The following is a 20,501-nucleotide window of genomic DNA, read 5'->3' as shown; positions in this document are numbered from 1 at the left end:
GTATTTTTTGCATTTTTAAAATTGAAATAAAGAAATGCAAGATTAAAAGGACAGAAAAACAAAATAAAGAACTTTAAATGTTTTATATGTATTTTCTTCAGATTTTTGTTGACTTAACAATTAATGAATTCTATTTAACTTTGTTTTTTCCAGTTGGCCTTAATGATTGATTTTCATTCAGAGTTTCATAAAAACAGGTATGGTATTTTAGGATATATTTATTTTATTTTAATAGTTGTGTAGTGTTTTATCCATCTCCACCCTGTGCTACAGCTGCATTAAATACGCCTTTTCCAAAGGAATCTTTCTGGATTTTTACCCTACTTAGTGATTTTTGCTGCTGTATTTTGTTGACATAAAATTCCTGGAAGGGAACATAGCACAACCAATCTAATAGAAATATCTAGACCACACAAAAATTTCATTTTAGGTGTATTTTTTTAGTAGGCCTTCTTTCTGTTTCCTATGATTTCAAGAATTAAAGCCAAATCCTGTATTACTCAGCAAAAGTAAATCAACTGCAGGATGAGGCTGGTCATGAAAGTTAGGGAAAACTTAAATTAATATTTCTGCTGGAAGTACTTCCTCAGCTAAGCAAGATTTAAATGAAAGTTGTGTGGGTGATGCTGACTTGAAGACATCACTTTTTCAAATCTTGAGATTTATCATTTTTGCCATGTGAATAAGTGCACATTTTTAGAGATAAAATGGAAAAAAAAAAAAAAAAGCCTTTATTTAGCATTTTTGCAGTAACTGACTTGTGAAATTAGCAGCATGGTTCAGGAGACACAGCAGCTGAAAGCAGCCACAGGAGAGTGCAATCCATCAGCTCTGCTGGGAAATGGCACCACTGGAGCTTTCCTTTATTTTTCATACTTGGACACAGTGCTTTAGACAGGTCTGTGTAATGAGCAAAGCAAAAATAATCTGTCTTTAACGAGATGAGCAGGGGACATTTATTCCAAGGCAAATGAAATATTAGGAGTGCATGATGGAAATGTCTTTTCTCTGCAGTCTCTCAGCTCTGCCACAGCACAATACCTGGTTTCTGACAAGGAGATGGGCCCTGGGTGTGTGTCCAGGGAAGTGGGAAAAGCAGGGACTGTGCAGGAGTTCCATGACTCAGCAGTGGGATCAGAGTGAAATTAATTCATTTAATCATTGCCAGTCTAATTTTGTAGTGATTTTTTATAGGAGCAGAGTTCAGCTGAGTGTGGGGCCCTGCAGGGAGGTGCCCACCCCCTGAGCATCCTCCCCCTCCACAGCTCCCCATGTGCTCTTGGCTGATTATTCCTTCACTTTGCTGGCTAATATTTCTTTATGTCCATCTCCAACAAGAAAGAACATTTTTATTTAATGATTCATCCTCTATATTGTCCTTGCCATCTTTCTGATAGTCTCGTGTCTCTGCTTCTGCCTCAGCCCTTACACCAGGCTCCAAAAAATGACTGCTATAATTAAAAATAACATCAAAAAAAACCCAACCAACCATGCACACCCCTGCAATCACCAGAGTTTGAGATGCTTCTGTTGTCCTTCAACCCCTGAGTTTGGAAGAGCAGCAATATTTTCCAGCCCAGTGACAAATGTGCTGAATAGTCCAGTTCAGACTTGGAGCATCCCAAGTGTTTATATCCCTGAATTTTCATGGCCTTTCAGCAGGTTTTAAAAATGTCCTTGATGATATGCTAACTCCTCTGCTATGCCAGTCTGTACATTTTCAAAATAATTTGTTTGTGTATTTTATGCCTAAAGGAGGAGGACACTTTGTTTTTGCTGTTCCTATTTTTTTCTTACTAGTGCAAAACTGGCTTTCTGGGCTGTTGCAATATTCCTTGACCCTGCTCATAAATTTCCAGACTGCCAACATAGCTTCATGAAAAAAAGAAAAATTAAAAAAAAAAAAAAAAAATATATATATATATATATACCTGTTTATATATTAGTAGTGAACCACAGGGGACATGTCCTGAGCAATTCCTCTGACTGCAGCAATTTGAAATGGCGTTGAAAAAAAGCTGGTGAAAAAGCACTCGCATTCTGGGTCATCTGTTTCTCTTCCCAGATGTGAAAAGGGGGAAACAGATGCCTCATTGGACTAATAATTAAATAATTAATTAAATTAATAATATAAAAATATAAATTATTTAACATAAATAATATAAATACTTAAATTATGTAACATAAATAATACAAAAATAAATATAATTAATATTATACTAATAATTATTAATGAAATGTTCTTGAGCTCATGGAACTCCTTCCTTCTTTCCAGCATGACAGTGCAATGGAGTTTATTTTGGCAAAGATGTTCTTGACCCATCTCCCCTCTGCATTCATTAACAGTGCCAAGATGTGCTTTATCCAGTTACTGCAAGGTCTTTTTATAGCCAGCCTCAGCCTCTCACTCATCACTGTCCCCTGTCTCCAGGCTGGCCTGCAGCTCCTTGGGTGCAATCCCACAGCAACAGCTTCTCTCCTGCACTGAGCTCAGGTTATCTCCCCTCACTGAGTCAGAAACTTGATTTCAATACATTGTTTGAATGTATTGAAATCAAGTTTTTTCCCTTGCTTAAAAGGGAAAAAACTTGATTTTCCCTTGCTTAAAAAATTAAATCTCACTTGGCTGTTAAAAAAAAATTATAATGTGAAATAAAATATAAAATACTTCAAATCATGAGGCAATTTAGTGCTTCCTTTTAATCTAATGTGGCAGAGCTGATGGACAATTTCCCTGCAAGTGCCACCTGATGTTGGGAGGAATCCCTATCACTAAGAGAATGTATCTTTATTTTTCAGGTGTTTTTTTAGATGGCCACAGTGCAGTCAGTGTGGATGGACAAGAGCTTGAACAAATTTATTGATGTATTTATACAGTGACTGTGTTAACATCTGGGTTTCAAACACATCACATCACTTGCACAGCATGTAACCAGGAAAAAAGTGGAAATACTTGTTCCTGCCCTCACCTTTCCCAGGATTTCATTTGTGAACCAGCTTTTAAAAAAAAATATCCCAAGCCAGGAGGTGATGCAATGAGCACATCATCAGTGAGCACACACCTGTGGGAAAGATAATTATGGATGTCAAGAGCAAAACTTTCATACCATCTGTTAGGAGCAAACAATGATTGCATAAAGAGAGGAGGAATTTTATGCATTTTCCTGGAAGTGCTGCAAAGCCTGGTGAATGTTTTTGGAAAGTAATTTAGTGACACATTTTCAGTAAATAAAATATCTATGTCTCAAAGAGCTAAATGTTATCAGGTCATTTTATTATTGAACACAACTTTTTAAGCAGCTGCTGGAAAATATGAAAGAATAAAAAGGAAAACCAAAGGGTAATTTTATTGTAATCATTTACTTATCTCTACTTCTCTTGCATTAATTCCTTCTCAGGAAGGAATTCTTCCACTTCAGCGTGGAATGGGCTGAAATGGACATCACTGTGGGAGTTGTGGTGGTTCACAAAATGTGAGTTATGAGGAGCTGTAACAGCTGAGGGATTAGCTGGCCCAGGAAGGGAATCTGAAATGATGGGAACACGTGGATTAATTCCTCAGTGGCAGAGACAGCAGAGAGGAGTCCTAAATAAAAGTAGGGAAAGAAAAATGATGGGCGTGTTGCTGAAGCAAAAGACAAAAATACTGACTTTTATTTTTCTTTTTTTCAGTAGATGGTGCAGTTCTGTGCAAGGCAGTTTGAAGATGTGTCAGGTCAGGGTGGAGGGATTCTGCAGGGAACTGTAGCTGCCAAGAGTGTGATTTCAGCTGTGGTTGCACACAGCACTGGATGGGACAAAATCTGTGGTGTGGCACCACTGATGCCAGCACAGGGACAGAGCATTCTCTGTGCCAGGGACGGCCACGTGCAGTTTCGTGCTGTGGGTGTGATATCACCCCCTGTGACTGGAAAACCCCAGGTGTTTATTCATTTAGGATACACTCCCAATGCCTTCCTCATGCTTGCTGACTGAACACACAGGATGGGGTGTGCTGGCTGCTGCCTCAGTTCTTGTGAACTTCCTGATGAGGCATCTTTTCCCTGAGCTTCCCAAGTGCCCAGCCTTGTTTTCTCTCTTTGGATCATTTTCTTCACACAGTTTTTACCATGCTCTGTTTATCCTTTCTTTCAAGCTGCCACATCACCCCTACATCACCAGAACCTGCCCAACTTGTCTCAGGAGAGGGTGGCCTCACTTCAGCCCTTTCATCCCTGATACTCAGTTTGGGAGGTGTTGTGGGACCCACACCTCTCCTGACCCCTAGGAAGATAAAAAAACCTCATTTTTTACCTCTCCTGCCCAGAGCTGGGATGTGGCACTGGTGTGGCAGTGCCACCCAGGTGCCCTCAGAGGGACATGGTGTGGCTCTGCCCCATTAACCCCATATGTCACGAGGCTGAGGCTTTTCCCCTTCTATCTACACCATCAACCACCTGTGGATTCCCTTTGGAGGCACTGACACCTCATCACTGCACCCCAAAGATTGCCCAGTGCTGCACCCAGCTCAGCGTTCCCCACCTGTGGTTTCCTGCCTGGTAGGATCAGACATCAAGTCTTGCTTTTCCACTCTTCAAAAAAAAAGAAGCAGAATAATATCACTTAACTAGAGCTGAGCACATTGTCACCTTTTCCTGATCCCTCACTCTCAGCCCTTCTTGTTCTTTACTTGCAGTACAGTTGAGAGGAAACCAACATGGCAATTTATTCGGGTCACAAGATTAAAGGCTTTTCATTTTACGAGTCAAAAGCAAAGCAAGTAAAATGAGTTCATTAAGCCTGTGTTTACTTGTTGTTTTTGCAAATGCCATTTTGTCACATTCTGCAGTTCCACACAGACCAAAGCAAAGGGAAGGCAGGTGGACATGGAGATGCCTAAACTGAGGGAGTAGCAGCAGCTTTCAGAGGGCTTATTTTATCTGAAAGAAATAGTTCAAATAAATTAATTCTACCCTTGCTAAGCTTTCTGCTTAGCACGCAGAAAGCCCTTCTGTGTCGGTGAGCAGTGCCAGCCACCTGCAGGTGAGGCAGCGGCTGTGGGGTGACGGTGCCACAAACCTGACCGTGACCTCCCAGCAGAAGGGGAGCAGTGAGTGCTTCTCAGCCAGATTTCACTGAATATCAGTAATATCACACGGCTTTGGCACCTAGGTTTTTTAAAAAGACAAAAGCCGTTGCCAGAGGGATGGCAGGGAAAGCGAAGGGGGAAAGGGGATGCTCGGGGCAGGGCAGCGCTCACCGCAGGGCACAGTGAGCAGAGAGGATTTAGACACTTATTTATGCGTGGAAAGGGCTGCAGGAGTGAGGGGCCGCTCAGAAGGCTGGAGCTGCCCACACCATCCTGCTCCGGCTCCTGACACACGGAGCAGGGGCAGTTAGGCTTGGATTTAGGAGACTTTGGGGCGATTTCCACGCGCTCGGTTTGCAGCGCAGCGCATCCCGCAGCTCCAGGCGGGGCTGCAGCGATCCCTGCCTGTGGCTCTGCTCCCCGCCTGGCCTGCGCCGCTGCTTTCGCTTCAGGAAGGCAATTCAAAGGCACCCTGGATGCACCAAGAGCTGTTTCCCGGTGGCACCGTGCGGCTCAGGCAGGAGCTGCCGGGCCGGGGAGGGGAGGGCACAGCGGCCCGAACCGGACCCGGGGCCGGGCGGGAGAAGCCGTGAGCGGCGTTACTGCCGCGGGCCCTGCGAGCCCGGCGCCGCCCCGTGGGGCCGTGGGGCCGTGGGGCCGTGCCCGCCCCGGGGCCGATGAGACAAGCCCTTATGGGGAGTCCCCGTCCCCGAGCGAAGCACCGCCCCGTGAGGCCGTGGGGCCGTGGGGCCGTGCCCCGCCCCGGGGCGGGCCGGGCGCTCGGTGGTGCCGTCACGGAGCGCCGAGAGCGGCCATGAGCGCGGTGCTGCTGCTGCTGCGGGCCCTGCGCGCCGCCCGGCCCCGGCCCCGGCCCCAGTCCCAGTCCCGGCCCCGGGCCGGCCCCACAGCCCGCGGGCTGCACACGGCCGCGCCCCGCCGTGCCTTCGCCAAGGAGCTGTTCCTCGGTACCCTGCGCAAGGTGGGTCCGAGGGCATGCGGGTGGCGATGGGGGCGGGCCGGGGCTGGCCGTGCCCGGGGGTCGCTGCCCTTTCACCGGCGGACGGGGGGAGGGCGCGGCGGGGCTGGCACACACCGGGGCATCGCCCGCCTGGGCTCGTCCGCAGCACCGCCAGGGCCTTTTCCAGCTGCTCATACCAGCCCGGGGCTGCGGGCGTTGGTGTGAGCCCACGGCAGCGCCGGCCCCGGCCTGGCTGTCCCGCAGCCCGCAGGTCCAGCCCGGCCCGGTGCCCTGCAGAGCTCCCTGCCCTGGCACGGAGGGATGAGAGGCTCTGTGTGTGTCCCGGCGCCCCTCAGCTGCAGCCGGGTTAACTGAAGGGACCCTTTGCACACAAAGCACGCGATGGAGCTCAGAGTGACCCAAACAACCATCTCGCCGAGAGCTGCGCTCCGCCGCAGCCCCCTGTGCCTGCCAGCCCCGCAGGTTCCCGGCGCACACGCCTTTCTCTGGGCACAACGCTGAGCTTGGATCGCTTCATCCTCTGCTTGTACTTCAAGGATCGAGGCTGCATGTAAATCTCTGCCTACAGTTTTGATAGGAAGGATTGAAGTTCTTGTGGTGCCTTGAGATGCCACTGGACAAAGAAGTTAAAAGTCTGAGATAGAACGCTGTATTAAGCAGAGTTTGTTACTGCAAGGCTTAAAGTGTGCATTTATCAGAGATTCCAGGGTGAAGTAAAGGAAAAGAAGGAATAACTCAAATCCACTAAAATGAGTTGAACAGTAAAGTCTCCTTCAATGGAGCTTGTCAGGTAAGGTGTTACAACAGGCAGCACTCAGGCTCCGTTGTGTTAAACCCCTCTTCAGATATGTCTGGGGTGTTTTTTTTCTCAAATTTCTATACAACAGCTTGCTGAAAACCTCCAGCATTTCCCAGGTCCTGAATTTTTGACACTGATATTATTGCTCAGAGTATCATGAACAGATTTGTGTGGACAGAGATAAATTCTTCTGTTTTAAAGGGGAAAGGCAGTAAAAATCATGAGAAGTGTGCTTCTCATGTAACCTCCCACTCCTTGTGTTCCTTGCTTGGATTTTTTACCAATTCAAACCTGCCGGGCCATGCTGCTCCCAGTTCATGGCCAGAACACCCTGGGGATGATAAGGAGCGGTGGGATTCGCTCACCTTTGTCCTCGAGGCATTAACAGGTGAAACGTGCCAGGTGTTTGCAAGGGACAGTGTTCACTGAGCTTTGTAAACATTAACCTCATTTTTTATCAATCCCTAAATAGAGCTAAAGCTCATGGGTGATGAAGGATTTTTGGGTCTTCGTAGTTCTTAAAAGATCTCCCGATTTCTCCCTCATGTTTCTGCTGTTCCCGTAACACCCTCTGGTCTGGTTTTGGTGTGTAATAAAGTTGGGTCCTGGGGAGCTCTGTTTCTGTTTTGGAACATTTTCTACAATTCCTTATTTGCACAGTGTTTTAGAGTCTTTGCAAGGCATATCTCCCATGATTTTTATTTCAACTGCATGGTTCATGTATTAAAAATTAATAAATCTCCTATTTTAGGAAGAAGTTTTTCCTTACCCAGAAATTAGCAATGAAGAACTGGCAGAAATCAACCAGTTTGTGGGACCTGTGGAAAAGTTCTTCAATGAAGAAGGTATATTATTGTGGTTTTATGCATGCAAGTGATTTAGTGATTACAAAATGATTTAGCTCTAGCAGTTGAATAAGATTATTACACTTAAAACATTTAATTTAGTTCATGCATTTATTGCTGCTCACATAGTGATGCTGATTCTGTAGCATGTCCATTTATGGCTTTTTTTGGGAAATGTTTTGGTGCTGATCAGAAGAACTAAATCTCCAAAACAGGGAAAAAAGCAAGGATGTATAAAAAATTCTGGGATAAAGATAGGATGTGAAATTTGTTTTAGCTCAGCTGAATTGTGTTTCTAACCACTTCATATATTGTGATTTTTTTTTTCCTAGTTCTAGTTCCTAAAACTTTTTAACTGTCCTACTGTGCTAAAACTGACTGTGGCAGAATGCAGCTGAGATACTCTAGAATGCTGGCTCATTGAGGAGTTACAAAAAAATCAAAAGCAGTTCTGTTTTTTCAGCATTAGAGTAATAATTCTATTTGGGAAAGGCCTTATTATCCATCTGCATTCCAGAGAGCATTGCAGGGTGTTCCTTCCATTAGTGCTGCCACGGATAAGCCAATTCCAGAGCAATGCAGAACATTGGTTTGCACAGACAGCAATTTCTGGGGCAGTTAAACAGCACTGACTCAGACTTCCCATTGACAGAGGTTTTCCAAACACTCTAGGAGTTTGGAGAAGCCAGTGATTGTCACACATCACAATTTGTGAGATCCAGGTGATTTTAAGGGTAAAATTGTAGTGTTGCTCACTCACAGTAAATAAGAAATTATTCAAATTACATTTTTTAATTCTTTGCTCTGTGGAGGAACATGATTTATGGAGTAAACAGCCTGATGTTTAGGGGAGGAATAAAAGGGTCAAATTATGGAGTCTGGAGAAAATAGGATTCCTGTTTGTTTTCACTGCCCTGGTACAGAACAGCTCTCTTAATCCCCCAAGAATCTTAAAAACTCCTAAGAACAAGGTTTTCTAATTACCTCATTTATGTTTGGTTTTTTTTTTCCCTTGTATTCATAACCTAGACTTGGTTCAGATAGAAAATCCTGGAAATGCTTTGCTTATTACAGTCTGGGAATCTGCTGGCATGCAGAACCAATAGAAATGCTTGAGAAAATGAAATAAATACTGGATTTTTCCCACTTCAAAGTCTTTTTCCTGAATATGTTGTGAGGACAAACAGGAGAATCAGGCTGAAACTAGAAAGAAGAAATTCTTGTGGAACTGGGGATGAGAAGTCTCATGAGTGACCTTGGCCCTGCTGGGGGGATCCTGCAGCCTCCCAGCTGCCCTGGGCACTGAGAAACACAGTGTTAAATGAGAAAAATCCTGTGTTTGTAGTGGACTCGAAGAAAATTGATCAAGATGCAAAAATCCCACCTGAAACCTTACAAGGACTGAGGGACCTGGGTCTCTTTGGCATGCAGATTCCAGAGGAATATGGTGAGTAAATGTCACAGAAGAACACCCAGAACATTTAGGGGTGCATTTTGTGACACCTTTGTAGCTCTCCAGTTAAAGCTGCTACATTCCTGTATTTCTGTGCTTGAAATTCTTCTTTTTTTTTTTTTTTTTTTTTTTTTTTTTGATGGGGGGGAGGGGGGGGTACAAAAATGTACTACAATAAAACCTGGTGCCTGTTCCAGGTGGGCTGGGCCTGTCAAACACCCTGTATGCACGTCTGGGAGAAGTCACCTCCCTGGATGGCTCCATTGCAGTGACTCTGGCAGCTCATCAGGCCATTGGGCTGAAGGTAATGCTGCTGCTCTGGGGCCAGGGCTTCTGCACAGATTGCATGGAAAAGGTGAAGTGAAAAATGTGGGGCTTGGAGGGAGAAATCAGAATTACTGGGGAAGCATAAATCAGGTTGTTGGTGTCCCCAGCAGCCTCTGCCACTGGTTCAGTGTAAGACAGAAAGGCTGGATAGGAAGCAGACAAGAAAGTTACTATTAGGATAATTATTCTTAGGAAAACTACTTTAAATGAGTCCAAGTTGATGTTTTTGTGTTTTTTTTTTTAATTGACCAAACTTGTTTAAAATAGCTAGAATAAATAGAATTGAAATAGAGTATCAGTGGGGCTCAGGTGGTGAGGAAGGACAGAATTCAGAAGAGAGCAACTTTGGCTGTCTGGGACTGCGTGTTGGGGGGGGGCTAAAGGAGATAATTCATCTGAGAACAAGTGTGTTAATTTTGAACTTGAATACAGCCATGGGTGTTTACCTTTTAGTGGTGGATGGATGGCAGAAAGAAGCTTGAAATCACACTCAGTTTGTTGTAGCAAGAGAAAATTAATCGTGGAATTGAGCAGAGGATGCTAATGAAAAGATAGTTTAACAACTGACAAATAATACAGTCTGTTGTTTATTAAACTGTCTCTTGCTGTCCCATAATACTTGCAAATGAAGCTTTCTGAACATGCTGGAGCTTCTCAGCTCTCTCTCTTTTCCCACAGGGTGATGCTGCAAAGTTTCCTGTGCTTGTTTTTGCAGGGGATCCTCATAGCTGGCACCGAGGAGCAGAAGGCCAAGTACCTGCCCCGCCTGGCCTCGGGGGAGCACATTGCTGCCTTCTGCCTCACCGAGCCTGGCAGGTGCTGCTGCCCCCAGCTCCACTGCCTTAGCTGCATTGCTTCATACCTTGAGTCTTCATTATTTGGGGCCCATGGCTTCAGTATATAAATCTGTGGTTCAGTTTTAGTTTTTAAAGAAACACTCCAATTACTCTTTCCCCAGCGTGCTTCTTTTGGCAGTGTCCATGACTCTTGTTGTTCCCATCACAGGAATTAATTTACCTAATTTCTTCCATGAATTGAAAGGATGCTTTGTGCTATGTCAGAAATAATGTGCTGTGACTGTTCTAGGGTGCTTTCAGTTCTTATTCAAAATATAGAAGCCTGTTTTGAAAACCAAAAGGAAGAATTTTTGGTGTCACTTTAATGAGAGGCTCACTGTGTGTTCGCATAGCTCAAAGAGTAGCTCCAAAATGTTGCTGTTGTGGCATTCTGCACATTCTGGTCAGGTCATAACCCAGATAACAAGGTAATGAGAAGAAATGTCCCCTCAGGTAACTTTTAGAGCTGTTCAATCTAGTGAGCTTCCTTGTTAGTTAAAAGCTAAAATTTATATACTGCTGTTTAAGACTGCCTCCTTTGCACAGAACGGGAAGAGGGGAAATGTGCAGTTTTGGTATTTTAAAGCATGTTTACTTCTTTAAACATTAATAACTTGTTTGTTTTCTAGTGGGAGTGATGCTGCATCCATCCAGACAAGAGCAACCCTGAGTGAAGATGGGAAACACTTCCTGTTAAATGGCTCCAAGGTACCCACTCACAGACTGGGAACAGGAAAGGGGTTTGTTACAAGTCTAGGAAGTGTCCTTGTCTTTGCACCAGTCTGGAATTGTGAGGTTTCCAAGCTAGAGGAGAAGGACCCTGTCAAAAAGATAACCCTTGTTGGTTTAGGCACAAAAGGAACAGAAAATTATTGTTAGAGAATTACTGCATTAAACTCCTGATAAGAAAAATAGAAAACTACGCCAGGTTCCTTCTGTATGGCCCACTTGTGTGTTCAGCTTCAGGGAGGGTTGGTTAGTTAGCAAATCAGCCCCCTCCATGACAGCTTAGGTAAAAGGAAACTTAAACCTGTATTTGGCATCTCTTCATTCTTCAGGCTAGATTTTAAAAGAAAACTTGATATTCAATTAGAAATAGGGCTGCTTGGAACCTGTTAAAAGAAACAGTGACAACAGCCAGTCTTGAAGAAATCTGAGAGTTTCAGCAGTATTGGATACATTGGATGCAGTGTTGATCCATTTGTGGTGTGAAGAGACCCACCCTGGGGGAGAGGCTGATCAGAGAATTTCTCATCAGAGTTAAGTTTTGGGCACAGGGTTTGTCCAGTCTGCATTGCCCCTGTATCTCTCACGTGCCATCAGCAGCAGGATGTGCCAGCTTTTATGGAAATGCACTGTGGATTTTAATTTAATGCATATTGATAGTACATTGTGGTTTTAAAGTTGCTCTGAGCTTAGCACATGTGGTCAGCTCTCCTCAGAAATGTGCTCATGGAGGGAGCAGACCCTCATTAGAACTGAAGGGAAGGAGCAGCAATTTTTTCAGCACTCTGTTCTTTGCTCAGCCTATTACAGAACCCTGGAGAGCTGTGCTCACAAAATCAGCACAGTTACATTTCTTTCACATCTTCCCTCTCTCAAAACAGGTCTGGATCTCCAATGGTGGCCTGGCCAGTATTTTCACAGTGTTTGCCAGGACAGAGGTTGTGGACAAGGATGGGCAGGTGAAGGATAAAATCACTGCTTTCATCGTGGAGCGGGACTTCGGGGGCGTCACCCACGGCAAGCCCGAGGATAAACTGGGCATTCGGGGCTCCAACAGTAAGAACCACCTACAATTTTTAGCAGAAATTGTTTTAATAGTTTAAGGTTTTATTTTGGTTGGATCATCTGAATTGAGAGGCAAATCAATACCTATTCCATGTTACAGTATCAGTTTCATGTTTCTTTAGCTGGCTTTTCCTAGGAGTCCTTCCTGACACAGGGTCTGAAATAAGAAATCCATTTTGTGGAGTTCATTCACTGTGTGGTGAAGGAAGTGACTCAGGAGATTCAGTGGCTGATAGATTTATCTATTTTCCACTTTCTTCACCTCTTCTAAGCTTTGTAATGATTACATCTTTTCACCATCTTGGTGACTGTTCAGTCAGTTCCTTAGAACTAAAGACCAAACTGTTTACACAGTGTATATTCATAACATTTTCAATATTTTAAATCCGTAATTGATGAGGTTCTTTGGCAAAGCCTGCATAATTCTGTCATAAACAGTGCATTAGGAAGACTTGATTTTTTGCTACAAATAGTGACTTGTTCCTGAATATCTTTTAAATATTTCTGTCATGTTTGATCAAGTGTTAATTCTGTGTTTCAGCCTGTGAAGTACATTTTGAAAACACCAAAGTGCCTATAGAGAATGTAATTGGAGAAGTTGGAGGGGGATTTAAGGTAAGCAGTGGAGAATAACTACTGGTGATTTGTAGAAGCCTGAAGGAGGCTGTTTCCCCCTGTGCTGAAGTTTCCTTGTGGGTGGTGTGAGCACTGCCACACTGCAGGGTACAGGACAGATTCCCCCACTGATCTGTAAATTGGTGTCACTGGACAGTGCACAGTGTGCCATCACCTCAGATTTCTGTGGTTTTTCTCTTCTTATTGGGCTTTTGGTTGTTTTTTTGTGGTGTCCCCTCAGAAAAGGGAGTGACTTCAGCTGCCCTTCTCCCTGGAATGGGGGACATGTCCTCTGCTGGTTCCACAGCAGCATGTGGTAAGGGAGACTGGGCAGTGAGTGTCACAGGGAGTGCTGGAGACATGCCCAGCTCCAAGGTGCCCTGGATGTCAGCTGCTTCTCCAGGGCTGCACTGTTGCAAAAGGAAATGCTGACAGGACCCAGGGAGAGAAAGCCACAGGTGGCCTTGCTGTGTAACCTTTCTCTGAGAGTGTCACCTGGGGGTTTGCAAAACTGCTCTTACTCCTTCTCCATTTCCTACTCCTGCTGTAGCAAGCAAGTCCAAGCCTAAGTGCTAAATGAAATAATTTTCCTTAATGTAGTAGAGATGAAAAGAAGATTGTTACGGTGTCTTCCTGACAAGTTAAAATGTAGGACAGTGACTTCTTTCCTAACAGGCTTTGACCTGAGTCACCTGTGTTGAGAAACAACCCTACAGACACCAGACTCCAGAATCTATTTTTGTACATTATTGGTCTGTATTTCATTTTTACACCTCCATTCTTGTCCCTTCTGTGGTGTGTTGCTGAAAGGCATCTGAGGCAAGAGAGCAGCCATCACAGGTCAGCTGCAGGGAGAAATATTGTGGTTTTCTTCTTCATCTGATAAACTGGAACAGTGCTGTCCAGCTGGAATGTTGTTTGCCCGCTGCAGATAAATGCATTTTTATCTACATTTTACCTTCGTGTAATTAGAATAGAGATTATTTCCAAGTCACTGGGTCATCTGCTTCAGATGTAAAATTGGATGCAGTGGGCGGCAGGAAAAGCCCAGTTTTGAAGGCAGTCTCCTTGGGATGCTGAGAGCTGTGGTGGCTGATGTGAGGGCACTTCCCAGGACTGGCAGTGTGTCCCAGTGAGGAATGAAATCCAGGGAACACTGAAGCAGGAAGCAGTGACCAGCATGGCCTGAGGAGAATGTGGCCTAAACCCCATCTGTTTCTTCACAGGTTGCCATGAATATCCTCAACAGTGGAAGATTTAGCATGGGCAGTGGTTCTGCTGGAATGATTAAGAAGTTGATAGGTGGGTGAAGTGGGTGCTCTGCATGGCTGGGTGCCAGCAGAAACTGCTCTGCCTGAGGCAAATCATGCAGGACATTCAGAGTGGGGACAGGAGTCTTGACCTTGTCATAACACGCTTTGAAATCTTTAAAACACTAAAATACGGTTTTGAAAAATAGTTACTAAAAGCCTGCTTGTAGAGGTTTTGAAATAAAGGTATTTTTCCTTTTGTAGAGTATAGGTTCAGTTCATAGAGTGGGAGGTTATTGCCTCTGTTTGGCTTCCTTGAGGTAAAATGTTCTTCCCAAGAAAAAAAACCTCAGTACTATTGCTTTCAGAAGTGTAATCTCCCCTAGAACCTCCCACCTGAATAACTGGCTCAAAGCTGCACACAGTAATTAGGACTAAAACAGCTTTCTGCCAGTAATTAGCCAAAACAGTAACAGAAGTCTCTAATCAATTAGCAGCAAAACTGGTTACTTCTCTAAGAGTACAAGTTTACACCTCTGGTTCAAAAGCCTGTGACAGGCTGGTCCCAGACTTGATCAACACCATCAGTGTGAGGGTAATTTTGACAAAGTGCTGCTTGTGGAACAGCCAGGGGACTCCTGGGCATGGACTGGAGCCTCACCATCCAGGGAAGGACACCAGCAGCTGGAATGGTCCGTCACAGCCCTTCTGAGATGGATTTGTTTTTCTTTCTTTAAAGAGCTGACATCAGAGTATGCTTGCACCAGGAAACAATTCAATAAGAAACTCAGCCAGTTTGGATTAATTCAGGTAACAAAAAATGAAACACCTAAATCTCTGTGCTAAGTGGTACTTTTTATTGATTGATTAATTTGATTATGTAAAACTTTTAAAAACTGCAGTTTTTTTAAAGTTTGAGGGTTGTTTGTGGACTTTTGCATCGGAACTTCTGTATGATTCCTCCTGTTGCTGTGTGGCAGGAGAAGTTTTGTTTGATGGCTGTGAAAGCCTACGTGATGGAGAGCATGGCTTACCTGACTGCAGGGATGATGGACAGGCCAGGCTTCCCTGACTGCTCCGTGGAGGCTGCCATGGTCAAGGTAACCAGGGCTGGGAAAGGGCTTAGTGTTCAGGCTGCAGAGGGCTGAGAGCTCAGGGCTGCATTTAGACAGATGAGAGAGGCATTGCAGCCAGGTGAAATGACAGATACTGCTCTGCCTGTATCCCACAAGCTCAGACCTGTGCAAAATAAAACCTGCAGGGAACAAGTTGGGAATGTCACAGCCCCTGAGCTGGGGTCTGAGGAGGCCTCACATGAGTACAGGGACATTCAGTTACACTCCAGCTGCCAGCCTGGCCAAGCTGCTGCTGTGCCAGCTTTCCCTGGGAGCTGGTGGCACAACAAACCCTGTGGAAGATCCAGGCTGTGGCTGCCAGGGTGTCCCTCATGGTCACTGCAGAAAACTCCTGCTCTGGGTTCGAGCCAAGCAGCTGCAGCTGCTCTGCCCATGTGGGGCTGCCCCTGTCCCTAGAATGTGCCCTTTTAGAGAGTGCCTTGTGCATTGCATCACTGAATTTGACAACCCCCTGAGCTGTAGAGACACAGCTCCAGGACTGGTGTAACACACAGAAAACACTTCAGCAGTGTCCTGTGGCTAGAACCCCAGAGCACGGCATCTTGTGTTTATTGCTGATTTATTATCTTCTCACTGCTGATCAAACCCTGTTCCATGGCAGGTGTTCAGCTCTGAAGGTGCCTGGGCGTGTGTGAGTGAGGCTCTGCAGATCCTTGGAGGCCTTGGCTACATGAAGGATTATCCCTATGAGCGCTTCCTCAGGGACACCAGGATCCTGCTCATTTTTGAGGCAAGTACCAGGATCCCCTTTTTACTGCAAACTGCAGTTCACACCTCCTGTAAAGGTGAGCAGAAACCTGAAGGTTTGATTGACCAGGACTTTGTTCCTCCAGCTGCAAAGTCTGTACCAGTAAGACTGCAGGACTAACCTTGTGTTCTTTGGAATATCAATAGTAGTTCCCTGTAATAAAATATGCTATGATGGCTTTTAGGGACTGACCACAGTGTGAGTTACAGCAGTGACCTTTCCTCTTCTGTGCTTCTCACAAGTGAAGCAGGGAAACTCATAAAAGATCTCAGACATTTAATTAACTTATTGATGGGCATTTAAATTAAAAGAAAGGTTGGTTCTGAAGCTTGTTCTATTTCCAAGCTGGATTGTCAGTGACCCACCGAGTGCACATCAGAGTCACTGCCAGACTTGATTTTAACTCAGCTCATTTTGAGGAGTTCTACAACTATTCAAATGTTCCTTTACTGGAACAGTGCAGAACGTTTTTAATTAAAATACATTTAGTCTGGTTTCTTTTTCATTGTGGTATATTTGTGTGTTTAATGATGAGGGGCTTGATTTCTCCAATGCCCCATGAAATCAGAATTAAAACTGAGATAAAGCAAAAGGCAGCAATTTACGTGTGGGGATTGGAGCAGTGGGAAGGGCACAGGGGCACAACAGACCTGTTTGGAAAACACTCACTGTTGTAAACTCTGGTTACTCACCTGTCTCACTTTCTCTTTTACTTTTTCCAGGGAACCAATGAAATCCTGAGATTATACATTGCACTGACAGGGATTCAGCATGCAGGGAAGATCTTAACTGACAAAATTAAGTATGTTTTTATTTACTGTTAATAGTTTTAAATAAACTAAACAGAATCAGATAATTTTATCTATAAGAGAAGAAACTGCAGGGAAAACCTGCAGTATTTTCTATTTATTATCTGTAAAAGTTCAGTGTTACAGGAGCTCTTTGTCTTTTTAATGGGATGGTTCATAGATTTAGGAGTTGTAGCATTTAATGCATTTTATCTTGAACTGTTACACAAGCTGTAATTATTTCTTTCAAGACTAGTAATGAATATTTTGTATCTGAATGAAGTTGTATTGGCACAACAGCTGCATTGTGCATATTGAGTTACTGGTCTCTGAAATTCCTTGTGGGTGTCTTTGAGAGCAGCTGATGACCCTTAAGGCTCCTTCACAGACTTCACAGTAACGCAGTAATGGATCAGGACTTGGTAATTCATGGACAAGCTGCAGGCATTTTGCTAAAGCATTTAGAATTCCAATTGGTTGTGTCTGAACCTCCTGGATTTTTTTTAACAGCCATTCTTTCCCCAACATTTCAGAGCAATCAAGAAAGGAAACATGGGAGTGGCGCTGGGGGAGTTCCTGACCAGGTTACAGGACACCCTGGGCAGGAAGGTGGATCTGGGGCTTGTAGGTGACCATGGGGTGGTGCATCCCAGCCTCCAGGTAAGGGCCTCTTTGCTGAGCTCTGATGTTTGCTCCCTTTGCTGCTTGCCACAATTTCATCTCCTGTTTTTGCAAACTGAAATGTGTGCTTAGGGGCAGTGAGATTTTCCAGGGTAAGCAAATGTTGGCACCATGACAGGGTAAGAATTTACAATTATTGTCCAGGTATCAAGAGAGGATAAAGACTGCTCTAAGCCTGTGTTTATACCAAATCCAGGTTTAGATCCATTTGGATAATTTGTATAAATTGAGCCTTCATCATATTAAAGTGTCTGTAATAACTGCCCTTTGTTGTAAGGCTAGTTACAAAACAGGAGTTTTCCTGTTTATTTTGAACAGAGTTTCAGGTAAGAATTTCTGTGGATTACACATAAATGTACTTGCTTAATCACTTAGGAAAAGGTTTTTATGACCAAAAATGAATGTTCTATTAATAGCAAAAAGATAAGGTATATTTTTCATGGGGTGTTCCATTAGTTACTTTTGTCAGCGTAAGCCTATACTGAAAGTTACCAAGAGTAAACGCCAGAAAATTTTAATGGATGTTTGAGAGAAAGAATAGTGCCTGTCTGGCTTTCAACAGCAAGGTGTTAAAAGAGAGAAAATCCAGTGTCCTCTTTAAAGGGGGTGGGGGTATGTTGCTTTTCTATTATAAGACTACTCAAATTGTTCTATTTTGTGTTTTGTTTTATAGGAGAATGCCAAGAAACTTGAAGAAAATGTTTATTATTTTGGAACTACAGTCAGGGGCCTGCTAAGTAGGTTTGGCAAGGTAACTGTTTTGTCTGGAACCTGCAAGGGACTGAGTGTGGCACTTCCTTCTCATGACACCTTCTCACTGGGTGTGAGAAAACACACTGATATTCTGTACCTCATTGTAATGGAAAAGTTACGTTAGAACCAAAGCCAAAGCACCAGCACCCTCAGTGAATTGGTTGTTTTCTTCTCCTCGTGTAAGCACAAATCCTGCTGCTGCAGTCATTTAGCAAAGTGGTTTAAGGCACCCATCAATATTACAATTTTACAAGCAGACTGTTGAAACATGCAGCTTAGTAAACTCAAAACTAACTACAATAATTTCTGACCTAGGCTAGAACCAGTGTATGCAAAATAAAGCTGGACCTAAACACAAAGTAGGGACAGTAATATCTGGTTAAAGTTTTGAACTGACAAACCACAAGCTGATAATGATTTTCCCTCTCCCAGACAATAGTGGAGGAGCAGCTGGTGCTGAAGAGAGTGGCAGATGTGGTGATTAATTTGTATGCAATGACTGCAGCCATCTCCCGGGCCAGCCGCTCCATCAGCATCGGGCTCAGGAACCACGACCACGAGGTGAGTGTCCCTCAGGACCAGCCATTCCCACTCAGGCTGTGCTCCTGGGAGCAGGCAGGCTGCATCTCTGGGGAATTAGACCAAACTCTCCCATAAAAGTGCAGCAGAACGTGGCTAAACCTGCCATAGTGCAGGAGCCTCTCAGGGGCTCTGCTTGTTGAGCTGCACACTCAACATATTTAAAATACTTCTTTGACCCACACACAGACATTTAGAACCTGACCACAACTCTGCATGTTCTCTAAAATCTCTTAAAAACATGCAGTTCTTCCCAAGCTCTTTCCATATAATGATTAATAGTAACACATAAGCACAGCAGTGTTTGGGCAGCAGAGTTCAGGACAGGACAGTGCTCATTTAGTAGCTCATGTAAAGTTTCATGGGAACTGTGGTGTTGCAGGACAAGCAAGTTTGCTCCAGTTCAGTGTTAAAACAAATCCAGCCTGATGAAGGTTTGGCTTTGGCTGTGAGACTTTGCTCTTTGTGTGAGCCCTGTTCTGGATCGATTGCCAATCAGTCTGGGAGCTGGTTTTGGGTGAAGGCTCATCCCAGCCCTGAGCCTTGGCAGTTCTGGCCTCAAAGGGACAGCTGAGGCTGCACTGCACATGACTGGGCATCAGGGCTCCATTATCAAAGGGCTTTGAGAAGTTTAAATTACTGTGTTTTTACAATATGGTTTTCTTGATGAAATTCATTCACTATTTTTTAACTCAGTTTTACTCCTTTTCCAGGTGCTTCTTACAAATATCTTCTGCACAGAAGCGTATTTCAAGAATAATTATGCCTTGGCTCAATTAGAAAAATGTAAGTACTATAAAATAACTCTTCCACTCTTCTGTCTTTCTGTGAGAAAGACTGTGAAATTGAAAGAAAGGTAGGTTTGATGTAACCAACAGAAGAGTTTTGCTCTGCTTTTAATTCAAACAAGCAGCAGAGCTGGAAGCTGTTGAGAAGAGTCTGTTCACTTCACAGCTAGAGAAAACTGCTAGGGTTCTTTATTGAGCAATATAAAATCTATATTTTAGCTATATACTCCTGGCAAGTAATTGTTAGAAATGAGGGATTTGGACTCTTTGGGAAGTACTGACCAGTTGGGCATTGGCTCTCTGAAGCTCAGTCTGTAATAATCAGTCTTTTTCAGAAGAGAATGTTCAGTTTCTTCCTGGCACTCACTCTTGCAATTGTATTCAAAACCACTCTTGAAAGAAATTTACAACAGCTCTTTATGGTCCCTCAGTTGACTTTTCTCTGTTTCTCCACAGATGCCGATGAAAACCTGGATGATTCCATTAAAAAAGCTGCAAAGCAGATCCTGGAGAAGAGGGCATACATCTGCTCTCACCCTCTGGACAGGACCTTCTGATCCCTCCCTGACAGCAGGCACTCAAGAATGTCAGTCAGGGAGGAATTTGCTGCAGTTTCCATACCTGCCACCTTAAAACCATCTGTTATTTTATGTATTTACAAATAGTATCTCTTTAAAATAAAACTTCTTTCTAACCACTACTTCATAGCAAAAGGATTTTATTTTAAATAAAAGAGATTTTATTTGAAGCTGAAGTTATTTTGATAGATAGATAGATAGACAGATAGATAGATATAGATAGATAGATAGGTAGATAAATATAGATATGTCTGTTCCTCTTGGAGCTGGATAAAGACAGGGGAAGTTTGGATGGGGAGATGTTTCTTCCAATGGAAGGGATTGTGTCGTTCCTCAGTATCTTTGCACTTCAATCAGCTGCTCACTCACTGAGCAAGTCTAAAAGACTTGGGCAATCAGAACAGTTCTGTTTGGGAGGCACCTCCATCTCTCTTGTCCAGCAGCACCATCAGGACACTGAGTTCCCAGTGTCCAGGGAGGTTTTGCT

General features: G+C 43.9%; 1 protein-coding gene across 1 annotated transcript; it reads left to right on the top strand.

The window, feature by feature from the left end:
- Positions 1-5,867: 5,867 nt before the first annotated feature.
- ACAD9 (acyl-CoA dehydrogenase family member 9) lies at positions 5,868-20,136 on the top strand. The gene is made up of 18 exons (XM_050979521.1): positions 5,868-6,047; positions 7,598-7,691; positions 9,037-9,138; positions 9,342-9,448; positions 10,187-10,287; positions 10,937-11,015; positions 11,915-12,089; positions 12,640-12,713; positions 13,940-14,015; positions 14,703-14,773; positions 14,944-15,063; positions 15,701-15,829; positions 16,570-16,649; positions 17,169-17,295; positions 17,990-18,067; positions 18,502-18,630; positions 19,362-19,434; positions 19,893-20,136. Exons 1-18 carry the CDS (start codon positions 5,883-5,885, stop codon positions 19,991-19,993), a joined length of 1,881 nt encoding a protein of 626 aa, XP_050835478.1. The 5' UTR covers positions 5,868-5,882; the 3' UTR covers positions 19,994-20,136.
- Positions 20,137-20,501: the final 365 nt, after the last annotated feature.

This window comes from Serinus canaria, chromosome 12 (assembly GCF_022539315.1).
Source record: "Serinus canaria isolate serCan28SL12 chromosome 12, serCan2020, whole genome shotgun sequence".
Taxonomy (NCBI): Eukaryota; Metazoa; Chordata; class Aves; order Passeriformes; family Fringillidae; genus Serinus; species Serinus canaria.
This window is presented reverse-complemented; position numbering and strand designations above follow the sequence as displayed.